We start from the raw sequence: 12,473 nt of genomic DNA on the forward strand, positions 1-12,473 counted from the left end.
ATAAATTCAAACCGTTGTAACACAACACCACCACATACTGCAAGGCGAAGGTCACGTTTCGTGTAACCAAACTCGGTCGTTATGTAATATAGTAGATGTCGGCGGTAACCGTGTCACGTTTCGCGCGCTGAACATTCGCATAAAGATTTAAAAAAAAAAACACTCCTCGCATTGTGAGCTTGGGCCGCCTGTGTCCCGTCCCCTAGTAAAATAACCTCAGGGGACACGGTCACAACGCATTTTCATTGGAGGAAACAACAACACATACAATTGGTCAAAAGGTGTCGACATGTCTGCCACGCAGGACGAAAGTGCAACGCAACGTAACATCCGATGTACCCATACATGACGTACCTACCCAATTTATTTCCAAATGGCGTCCAGGAAGGTTGATGCAAGGTTACGTCTGGTAAAAAATCAGAGAGAGATGAAAAAGAAAATTGAATCTCCGTTGGCAAAGTATCCTTTTCTAAACCTTGGATTTCCAGGCGGCTAAACTTCAGAATACCTTCGCTGAAGTGTTCTTCATCTTGCAGCCCACATCTGCGGTCGATCGAGTAAGGACTGGTATTTTCAGAATAGACAGTTGCTATTCTTGAGGTTTCCAGAGAATTCTTTAACAACAATATACTTCTATAACATTACATTCTTCAATCTTGGTGTGAGTTACATATTGTGAATATTCCCTTCCTTGTTTAGAGACTTAAGTAACTAAATACACGTCCAAAGTCAAGGTGGAAGGACTGGAGTACTCACAAATTTCTAAAACTGAGCCCCCATGGGAATAAAAAGGGGCGCAATGTGAGTGGCTTTTTTGCTATCTTTTTGACCTCCCAGGTTTTTCGTAGGAACTCTAGCAATTAGGAAGAGAAGTATGAACTCTAATTTCTGAAAATTTGTATTTATTGCATAAAATGTTGGGTCCATTCAACAAAATAGACCTACATTGCGAGCTAGTTTAGTTGAAAAGGAATTAAGATTATGTTTGGAAGTTCAGGACTGTGGTTGTGAGGACCCTCACATACATGTATGATAAACAAGATCCAATATTTGGGATTTCCATTCAACCATATGTGGTTTATAATATAAGCTAGTAGTAATCAAAGATTATGAGTGCGTTCGACACCTTAAGGTGATTCCTTTGAATTGCATTGCACATCCCTACTGTGCACAATTTTCGTATCATTAGTGTGCGCTTATGAGCGCATGCACATACGCAACATATACAAAATGGTGGCTTTTTCTAAATGGCTTGGCTTGCGAGAGTCAAATCATCCTTTTTTCCTTGGAAACGAGTACCGGGACCTAATGATTTTTTTATTTAGTTGGAATGCAGAGATCACCTTCTTTCTATACAATGAATATGGACCAATTTCTATAGCAAAGTAAAAAATTATCATGGAAAATGGGACCATAGCAAGCACTCGTAAAAGATAATGTGTGGTCCCAGAACACTGCGTGCTTGGAACATGTTGAATCCCTTTCGACTAAATGTGAGTGCCTTTCTCATGTAATATACATCAAATTGCTCCTCAACATTGGTGCAATACATCTATTGTTCTATTTCTCGCTTAACTTTCTCCCTATTTTTCTGCTCTCTTAAAGCGTAAGGTGAATGGTTCAAATATAAACATTTTTGAAAGCAGATAATTTTAGGAATTATGGGGTTTATTGAAGGTCCTCCTGCTCCTAAATGAATACGGGAACCCCCCCTGTTTTTATTCAAATTTTAAGTTCTCTTGATATAAGCAGCCAACAACCATCAAGGTTTTACAGACAGATATATCATAGTGTCAAAGTCCATGCCAGTGAAGAGGTCCCCTGTATAAACCACAATTTATTGATATGTTGCGTGATCGCACCAGTTTCTGTAGACTCACAAAAAATATTTACATTATTTCGTGCAAAATATTTTCACATTAACTGGTAATGTTTAAACGTAAAGCTAATTTGTAAAAGTATATAATTTTTTACATGTATTACATTTTTCTAAGCTGGAAGCACAGATATAAACAAACATTTGCAATTGCATGCTTGTTTATTGTAAACAAACTCCATGCGACTGATTCGAATATTTCCGGGTTTTGACAAAACACTGACCCCCGGTCAACTGACCCCCTATTGACCCCCTGCTGACCCCCCTACTGACCCCCTATAAAATCAATGGGAAAATGAAAATTAAAAAAGCCCAGAACTATCAATGGGACCGATTCAAGTTCACCAATAAATTTAGCTCACCTGAAACTTCCAAGATGGCGGTTGCATTGCAGATTTCCAACTCTCTTGTTCTCCTTTGGCTCTTCAGTGGAGGTTTTGTTGACAGAAAATCGAGCACAGATTAAGCTTGAATATCATCAAATATTGTTTTTGTACATATTGGAAAATGAGGCAAAGAGAAACACTGACAAGTGAGCAGGCTCGCGAAAAGGCTTGTGATGGACTGCTCATGCGAACGACACGAACACATGCGCAAACCTCAACCGCAAGAATTTCTTAGATAGCTTTGTTTGTACAAGTAGGTTGCCAAATTGAATTTCCGGTTGATGTAATCATGTGTGTGTCGCTCGCAGTTAGTCGTGTACGTGTTAAGTTGCTAGAATTTCCTCGTTATTTTCACTGCTTAATTTTCTAATGGGTACAAATACCATACTTGATGATATTCCAACTTATTCTGTGCTGGATTTTCCGTGGCAAATCTTTCCATCAAATGAGAAGGGAGTCGGAAATCTGCAACGTGTCCGCCATCTTGGAAGTTTCAGGTAAGCTAAATTTATTGATGAACTTGAAGCGGTCCCATTGATATTTCTAAGGCTTTTTTAATTTTCATTTTCTCATTGATTTTATAGGGGTTCAGTAAGGGGGTCAGTAGGTGGTCAATAGGGGGTCACTTGACCGGGAGTGAGTATTTTGTTGAAACCCAATATTTCCCCTGATGAATAAAAGTAGACAGTATGTTTACATTGCCACTCCTTGGTTCACTCTTGTCTTCAGAGTACTTTTCCACTGATTCCAAACAATATTTGAGTGAACAATATTCAACCGGATAAAGACTGACCTATCTGTCGCGACTGGAACCAATCAACAAATTCAATCAAACTACAGCCAATGAAATATAGCTGTTCCCATGGTTAACATCCCAAAGCCAAGGCAATTCAAAGTTGTGTTTGTGAACATGTAGACTGAATAAACTACAAACCACAAGGTAGTGTCTAGTTTTAGAAATCCACTTTATGATGCTCAGACTTTCTCAGACTAATATGAAAACTACGAGGTGCGCGATAGTCTTTGCACATATGACGTATGATATTCAAAATGGTGCAGAACATGGAGAGATTCAATGAAAAATCTGCAAAAAAAGGTCACCCTTGAAACCACAGGACACTCAAGACTATGACCTACGTTTGAAATTAAGATAAATCTACACAAACCATCACAAACTGTAAAGCCTTAGGAGTATACAGTTTTAAACTGTAGAGGACTTAACATAGAACAATACAAGTGTGCAGTTTAATAAATAAATGTAGAGCAAGATCCAGCACTATGTCTAGCACAGAGAGCTGTAGAACTATACAGTTTACGACTACAACTAGAGGTGTGCAGGTCATCATGCACAAGGAAGTGCAGATACATGTAACCTTTTCTATGAATCAAGATATCACTGAATATTTTGGGGATGGTTATGTGTTCCAAAATTCTTTTTAAATTAAATTATATGATTTTTCAGTGCATAAAACATGTTGGGTATAACCAGAGGTTTGTTTTCATTTTTCATTCACTCAACAAATCAATATCTTGACTATCTTGATGTTCAATAAACTTGAATACATAACATTACAGACTCAGTGAAATGTCAAACAGTTTCATTACTAAAGTTCAAGTTGTTTCATTTCACTTCATCGGCGATAAAATGCTAACTAGTTCAGATACTGGTCAGGGAGGTGCAGTAGTCCAGTGGTTAACAAACTGGACTTGGGATCAAGTGGGCCAGGTTCAAGCCCTGGTATTGCTGAGGCTATTGTGTTGTGTTCTTGGGTAAGACACTTAACTCTAGCAGTGTCCCTCTCCACCCAGGTCTGTTGATACCCCTGCAAGAGACTTGTATTCCATCCATGGGGGAGTAGAAATATTGCTACTTGCTTTATGCTCACACACAGACCTGGCAGGTACATACTGAGAACCATTGTCCCATATATATGTATGTGGTTCCATCAAAGCCACGGTTGGAGCACATGTAGAATGAGTTGACCACCAAGTTACAGTTCTGCAAAATTAAACTTTTAGTTTTTTTTGGCCTGTTGTGTCAGCAACTTGAAACAAAACAAAATCATTTTAGATGTGGTCACATTCATTCAATCAATACTTATAAGTGAAATTCTGGCTTGCAGTTGATACACTCCAGTTATGTTTGCAAAATATTACAAAAAAAACTGATGTGAAGCTAAGTTGTGATAACCTTAATGTTCATCAGATACAATAGTTCTGGGCAGCTTTTTTGTGTGCTGTGTAACATACCTATAAAGAGTGCAATTCTGTGGACTTCACACGTGCTTGGGAAGAAGCATAAAGAGGTAAACTAAAAGAGAGTATGATTTCTGAACATAATAGACACCATTCTTACCCATCAAGACTAACTCAATGATATACAAAATAATACAGGTTGTAAATATTGTTATGTTCTATCATATTCTCTATTCAACAGATTGAACTCATGCATGTATAGATAATCATGTGATCTAATAGGAATGCATTAGCATCTATGTAACATGATGTAACTAGCATGCATTAGTGAAGTAACATCCCCCCTTAATAAAGAATAAAGAGCAATTTGAAGTCCATAATAATAACTTTTTTATGATAATAGAATCAACGCTCGGTAATCAGTGAGCTAAGTTGTAATCAATTGTCAAATTCGATTCCTATCAAACGTTCAACGTCTCTAAATTTCTAGCGTGCATAGTCCTTGAGGTATTCAGGCTCTTTGATGTTTCTCTTAGGATGCTGTGTAACAGCAGCAGGTGTTGTTTGCTGCTCACTTGGTGGCTGATTGGCCACAGTTGTCTCAGGTGGCCTGCTAGGTGGAGTCTTTTCCTTGTTCGGTGTCACTGCCAGTGCTGGGTTGAATGTGTGTTCTAGAGGCCTTGGTTGAGGCTGTTCCTTTTGTTCCTGAGTCTCAACTTCATAAGATCGTTCATCAAGGTGTTGGGTCACCGTTGCCTTTTCCCACACTAACTGGCCTCATCTGTACCACAGCTCCGTCTAGAGGGGACATGTCTCAGGCCCACTTGTTGTACTACTTGGTCTCCCTTGTTTTTTTTTGGCTTTTCACAGAAGCCATGCCTCTTTAACAGCTGCTTCTGCCTTACCATTTGTCTGTTGATTCCCCAGACTCCCTGGTTGGTGCTCAAAACCCCATTCGTTGACAAAGTTGCTGAATTTCTCACAAGCAAATCGTGGACCATTGTCACTTATTACAATGTCTTCCAAAGTGACATTTCAGTTTCTTCATGACAGTACTCACTTTTGTGTCTTGAAGATGGTCGATATCCCAAAAATTTGAGAAATAGTCCACCATGATTAGGTAGTCTTGGCCATCAATGGTGTATAGATCTATACCAAATTTTTCCCAAGGTCGGTCTGAAATTTCATGGCTCAGCAATGACTCTTTTGTTGTCTCACCTCATATTTGCTGCATGTCTCACATTGGGATATGTACTCCTTCAGTTCCACAGTCATACCTGGCCATTACATACAGTCCATGGCTCTTGGTAATCAGTAGTGTACACCTATGTGTGAGCTGTGTAGACATTCTTCATCTTGGGCCACATCTGCTTAGGGATGATAAGTCACTCTCCTTTGAAAACAAGACCATAATAAATGCTCATCTTATCCCAGAAATGGAAATTGGGGGCTAGTACAGCTGGGAGTTCTTGCTTCTCCTTAGGCCAGCCAGTCTGGATCACTTCTTTCAAATTCTGCAAAACTTCATCGTCCCGGGTGCTGGTTTTCATCTCTTAAGTCTCTCGTCAGTCATCAGCAGCAGTTTAAGTGCATTTACATGCTCAAACTCCCCTTGAGCATTATCAGTGTTGGAAAATGCCCTGCTGAGGGCAACTTGCGCCCGTTTTATGAAGCTCGATTTGGCATAGAGATTTGCGTAGAGCTCTACGACTCTACGCTTTCCTCACCAGTCTCCTCCTATGTGTTGGAAAAATACATTACCTTCTACTTCGTAGCTTTTACCGTAGTTGTGTACTGTTATAACTATGGTTACCTGCCTATTTCGTAACATTTGATTTCAATTTGTAGCATGTTCCTTGCATATATCTCATATATATCAAAGTGTTATTTAAGTGTTATTATGGTTTACAGTGTTTTAATTGTTTTCAATTTAAAATTCTGTGTTGAGTTTACCCTCTATCATCTACACTCTACGTTCTATGGTTCCATGTACCGGCGTAGAGGCTTACAGTTATTGTAGCAAATATTAAAGCTTATGGGGAATGTTTAGTGTTGTTATGGTTAACAGTATTTTAATAGTCTTTTTATTGTACAATTCTGTATTGAGTTTACCCTCTATGCTCTACACTCTACACTATATGTACTACCATCTACATTCTGCTCTCTACATTCTACCAGCTACTCTCTTCAATCTATGCTCTACAATCCACAATCTACGATCTACCCTCTAAGTCCATCTATGCTCTACGTTCTACCAGCTACTCTCTTCGATCTACGCTCTGCGCTCTACGCTCTACGCTCTACCCTCTAAGCCCATCTGCTTGGAAGGTTATTGGATTTTAATCTTTTTTTTTTGTCAATTTTTTAATTTTTTAACGAAGACTACTGAGCAGCACAAAGGAAGACTTCTTGTAGTTGTAAGCTTTTTTGTTTATTTGCGATGCACTTCGCCTCTGTCTGAGAATGATTTAAGCGTGCCTAAGTTTACAATGTAACTTCCCATGGAAGTGAATAACTGCTGAAACATGCTGTAAATGAATGTTACAAGAAACGCCTTAATGCACATGCTATTGCGTTTTGTTATATTTTGGGGGCCATATGATTAGTGCTGACCGTATGGCCCCAAAATATAAAAAAAAGTTAAAAAAGATTTAAAAAGTAAAACAGTAAAAAAAGACATTTTTTGTTTGGAAGGGTCCCAAAGAAATCCTATCAGAGTTTCTTAGTTGTCACTATAGCAAGAATGATCATATCAAACTTATGTACTATGTTACTGACGAAAGTAGTATTTCGTTTCTCCATTTACATGTATTTGTTTACAAAGATGCTAATTTTAGCACTCTGCAGTTTTCTCTCTATCAAAAGCCACTAAATAAGTATCTGTACATTCGCCTTTGAGTTGTTTCATCGTGCAAGCAACAAGAGGGCTTTTATTAGAGGCGAGCTTATATGCTATACTAGAAATAGCTCCATGTTTAAAGCCTTTAGTGAAATGCGAGAAATTTTGGAAGCACCTGCGGCTTTGTGGTTATCCCGTTGGGTTTTTACTTCCTTTATTCAGGGAGGTTAATACAGTAACAGAACTAAATGGCTTTTGCTAAAACGTAAATCACTTAATGGTACAACAGTAGTCTTTAAATCTACATTTAACTGTAGTCATGCTAACTGATGTGAAGGATATTTTCTTATAATGTACTCAAAAAGTGCGAATACTTAGGTCATGTGACTTTGAACGCTTACTAGATGTTTTGCGACCATGTGGAGATGTAGTTTACTAGTTTTTAGGGTTGTAATTTGTCATAGAGATTGCTGTTCATTTCAAGTTTGAATAAATGGTTTAACTCAGAACCACTAACATCAAGCTGGTTATCCAGAGACATTTACCAGACTTAGACTGTATTGTCAGTTATAAATGTACTACTACTTTAGCACATCTGTGTAAATAGTATGTTTTGGGGGGGCCATACGATTAGCGCTAATTGTATGGCCCCCAAAATTTAACAACATGCAATAACATATGCATTAAGGCATTTCTTCTAACATCCATTTAGAGCATGTTACAGCAGTTATTCACTTCCATGGGAAGTTAAACTTAATAGGTATTTTTATGTGCTATATATGCTGTTCGATGTTAGTTGTAATCATTCCCTGAAGAAGTCTCAGACAAAGATGAAACGCATCGGAAATAAACGAAAAAGCTTACAGCTACAAGAAGTCTTCCTTAATGCTGCTCACTAGTCTTCATTAAAAAATTTAAAAAAAATTAAAAAATTCCAGTAACCTTCCAAGCAGATGGGCTTAGAGGGTAGATCAGAGATCATAGAGCATAGATTGAAGGGAGAAGCTGGTTGAACGTAGAAAGTAGAGTGTAGATGGGCTTAGAGGGTAGATGGTAGAGTGCGTAGATGAGCTTAGAGGGTAGATGGTAGATCATAGAGAGTAGATTGAAGAGAGTAGCTGGTAGAATGTAGAGAGTAGAATGTAAATGGGAGAGCATATAGCGTAGAGCATAGGGCGTAGAGGGTAAACTCAATACAGAATTGTACATTAAAAAGATTATTAAAATACTGTAAACCGTAATAACACTTTAATAACACTTTAATATATATGAGTTAATAAAGAAAGCCAATAAATTACAATTACAAAAATTACAGCATCACAGATGATTGAGAAACTTGGACTTGCAACCCAATACTTTTTATCACTCTACTGGTTTTTTAAGCCTGTAAGCTAGTGTAGAGAGTAGTCAAAAATTCTTGAACTGATAAACTCATAAATATGTAGAGTGCAGAGTGTAGATGGTGGAACATGGAGTGTAAGAGCTTTAAGAGCATAGCATGTTGACCATAAATGGAAGAACATACAGCGTAGAGCGTAGTCAGGGTAAACTCAGTACAGAATTGTAAATTGAAAACAATTATTAAAACACTGCAATCCGTAGTAACACCCAACATTCCCTAAGCGATATAATATTTGCTACAATAACTATACACCACTATACCTCTACGGTGTACGCATATCCGAGAGAAATGGAGCTTAAACATTCAAAATACTACCATAGAGTCGTAGAGCTCTACGAAAATTTCTACACCTAATTGAGCTTCATAGAATGGGCTGGGTATAGCTGAGGGTGTCAGTGAGGTACATCTCTTGACCTGGCTTGTAAATAATGGACACATTATACTTCTGCACTTTCAACAGCATCCGTTGTAGCGTCTTAGGTGCACACATTATAGTGGTTTGTCCGAGATGGCTGCAAGGCGCTTGTGGTCACTCTGGACTGTTACTGGGCGACCATAGACATATTGATCAAATTTCTGAAGTGCAAACACCACAGCTAGCATCTCCTTTGCTAATTGTGCTTATCGAGTCTCTGGGTCTTTCAAGGCATGACTTGCAAACCTTGTGGGTTGCCTGTTTTGTATGATGGCAGCCCCAAGTCACTTTCACTTGCATCACATTGGACAGTGAGCTCCTCTGTAGGGTTGTAATACTTCAGCAACGGTGCCAGTGTCACAAGGTCTTTGACCTTCTCAAACACTGCATCATGCTCATGCTGCCACTGCCATGGTACTTCTGTGCATATCAACTGCTGTATTGGTTCTAATACTTCTGTCAGGCGAGGTAGGAACTTCACAAGATAGCCATGTGCATGGTGTTGGTGTATAATGGCCTAACAAAATCTGTAACGCTAAATAGCAAGCTAGAGTGCAAAATTAAGGAACAATAAGATCAATCTGACAGCATAAATAACAAGTAAATTTCATGTGCATCTACCTGATGATAAGAAAATGGGCAAACATCCTTTTGTTATAAATTTACAACGAAATCAAAACACCGTACATACTTGAAATTTATGATGGAGTGAACGCACTAAGAATTTTGGCGATTATTTCTGCTTCCACTACATGTAATTAAGAATAACCGACGAAAATCTAGAAAAATCAAGGTGCACATTTAGCTGTAGTCAAAGATGAATTTCTTGTCAAATGGTAGCTTTTTTAGAGTTAGAAATCACTTTCTAGCGTTACATTCTAAAAAATTTAACAAAATTTTAGGATGAGCATTCAGAGTTCAAACGAGCATTTGCATTCAGTGTTTCTCAATGGTTTCTTTTGTTCGTTTTGACCGTTTTGTTTCTATCGTTTTGTCGTTTTTACCTTTGGTTTTAATCGTTTCTACCTTTGGTTTCAATCATTTCTACCTTTCATTTCAATCCTTTCTATCTTTTCCTTTCAATGGTTTATTGCATTTTGTTTCAATCGTTTCTAGCCTCCATAATGCTTAAACTAGATTCACCTGGAACACGAAGCGTTTTACAGCTGGGTGTCAAAACTGTTTGCACAAGAACATCTTGCAAGTAGACATGAATGTACCAACTAAACCTGTCAGGGAGGACTACAAAGGTTATCTTTTATCTCATTTTAAAATTGACCAGATCTTTCTTACTGAATGAATACGAAAGAAGTATTTAACCTCACTTTTGTCTTTCCCTGTGTCTTTTTCACCTCTGGCAGGCTCATGAAGGGAGTTTTTGGCTGACTTGCTTCTTTAAATTTTGATTTCTCAATTTTATATATTACTTCACTTCAATACTTAAGCAACCTTTTTTGTTTTCAGACCCATAGTCTGGGATGAGGGGGAAAAATTTCATTTGTACCACACCAGCAAGTAATCTTTATCAATTTTGTCTTTAAGCAAATTTGGATTCTAGAACCTACAACAACAGTTTTCATAAAATATTGAAACCCTTGAAAACAAGAGCAGTGGGCTCATCAACATGCATCAGTACTCCAATGTCTCTCAGTCTTTCAAGCTCAGTCTTGAGATTTGGTTTGATGGTGAATGCCACTCGTTGCCATGGTGCAATGCTTGGAGGCACTGAAGGGTCAATGTTGAGGTGCTGTAGTCCTAGTGTTCCCAGATCACCTTCAAACACATCACTGTACTGAACAATGATTTCCTGGCTGTTTCTGCTTTCTTACTGGTTGCAGAGGTTGTTGTCGCTGTTGCTACCTTTTCAAAATGTATCACTTTGCTGTATCACTTTGGTGCCCTGCAGTGGAGTCAAATTCTCCTTAACCACAATGGAATCAACTGAGTACTTCTTGGGGTTTAAGGGTTGTGTATGTTTCCACATCTGCAGAAAACATTTGTTCAGCTAGATGTTCTCTTTGTTGACATATTTATGTGGCAACACATTTACTGTTGCACCGCAATCGATGTGGAATCTCACAGGCTTTTCGTTGATAAACATCTGTGCGTAAATTTCCCATTCTGAGATGCTGTTGACAGTTTCTGTTATCACTGGCTTCATTGTCACACAGTACAAGAATTCTTTCTTGCTAGATTCGTCATCTCTGACTTTGACGTTGTGTGTCTTTTCTCTCGCTGTACATTGGGATGCGAACTTGATTCTTTTTGGCATACGCTCCACACACACAGACCTAAGCTTCAAATTGGTGTCTAATGTCAGACTTAATTTGCTAATTTCAGTGTAGTAGTAAAACCTGTGTTTTCAAAAGGTGATTTGCCTGTCATGGTTTACTCATAGTGATTTGACCTCAGATGTGATAAACCTAAAAATAAGTGGCAGTGAGTGATTGATCTCACTTCAACTTGTCTCTACATGTATGTTTCACTGGATAATTGACAGACTAGTAAATTTGCCAGAATTATGTGAGTTTGGGTGAAGAGGCAAATCATAGTTGTAACAACAGCAACAACATATATTTATACTACAGAGAGAAAAAAATACAATAACTTGAAACTTAAAAATATGGCATTAGCTAGCTACAATAACAATGAAACTAAAAATTGTCAGGCAGCTATCTAAAGATTTAATAAATTAAGCAGAGATCATGTTGCTAAACATGACTCAGTCAAAATATGATTCAACTACATGTATAATCATACATCTCTGGCAAGTATACAAAGAAGCATCCATGGAGGAAATTAAGATGTAGTTGAAATTAAGTAAACAATAAACCAGAAAGCCTGTGAAATTCAATTTCCAGAGGTGTGTGACTGTATGTAGTTGAATCATGATGGTCAAATTACATGGGTTAAATCATGTTTTGAAAACCCTAATTTGCCCACTGTACTGAAATTGTCCATAACAAAAAGTGTGTGTACAGCTTACAAATATATAAATAGTTAAGTTTAACATGCAAAATTTTGTTGCAGAACTTGGCAAACTTTAAAGGGAAATCCAGTAAAGATCAGTCAGTCACAGAGGTACAACATTCATGCCAGACATTTTTGTAGGCTCTGATTTCAGGTTGCATGTTGAGATATTGTACATAACAAGTCTCTTTTGTATCACTTAAAATGATGAGTAGTGTACTTATGTACTTTTATGAGTCATAAATGGTTTTTGTCCCAGAATCCTGCATTTTATAACTACACTGTACTATCCTACATTTTACAACTGCTTGCCAGAATCCCACATTTTTTAACCTGCTCATAGTCTTTATCAGAGATATCACTGACAGTCATTCAGCTTAGAGTAGAAC

At 37.9% G+C, this 12,473-nt stretch overlaps 3 protein-coding genes across 4 annotated transcripts in view; 2 read left to right on the forward strand and 1 right to left on the reverse strand.

Moving 5' to 3' along the window:
• The window catches only part of LOC145487527 (uncharacterized), a 572,009-nt gene that overhangs the window by 332,533 nt on the left and 227,003 nt on the right, over window positions 1-12,473 (reverse strand). The gene's annotated exons all lie outside the window — the stretch shown is intronic.
• Window positions 1-12,473, forward strand: part of LOC145487565 (uncharacterized) — a 400,759-nt gene that overhangs the window by 322,635 nt on the left and 65,651 nt on the right. The window lies entirely within an intron of this gene.
• Window positions 235-12,473, forward strand: part of LOC145487550 (zinc finger protein 830-like) — a 105,152-nt gene continuing 92,913 nt past the window's right edge. The window contains exons 1-3 of one of the 2 annotated variants that reach the window (XM_081466378.1): window positions 235-459; window positions 4,469-4,568; window positions 12,145-12,195. In XM_081466378.1, the coding sequence (XP_081322504.1) occupies window positions 374-459; window positions 4,469-4,568; window positions 12,145-12,195 (237 nt within the window). In that variant the 5' untranslated portion in view covers window positions 235-373. The remainder of the gene's footprint in view (window positions 460-4,468; window positions 4,569-12,144; window positions 12,196-12,473) is intronic. The other variant, XM_081466379.1, reaches the window with a different exon arrangement.

This window comes from Orbicella franksi, chromosome 5 (assembly GCF_964199315.1).
Source record: "Orbicella franksi chromosome 5, jaOrbFran1.1, whole genome shotgun sequence".
NCBI lineage: Eukaryota > Metazoa > Cnidaria > Anthozoa > Scleractinia > Merulinidae > Orbicella > Orbicella franksi.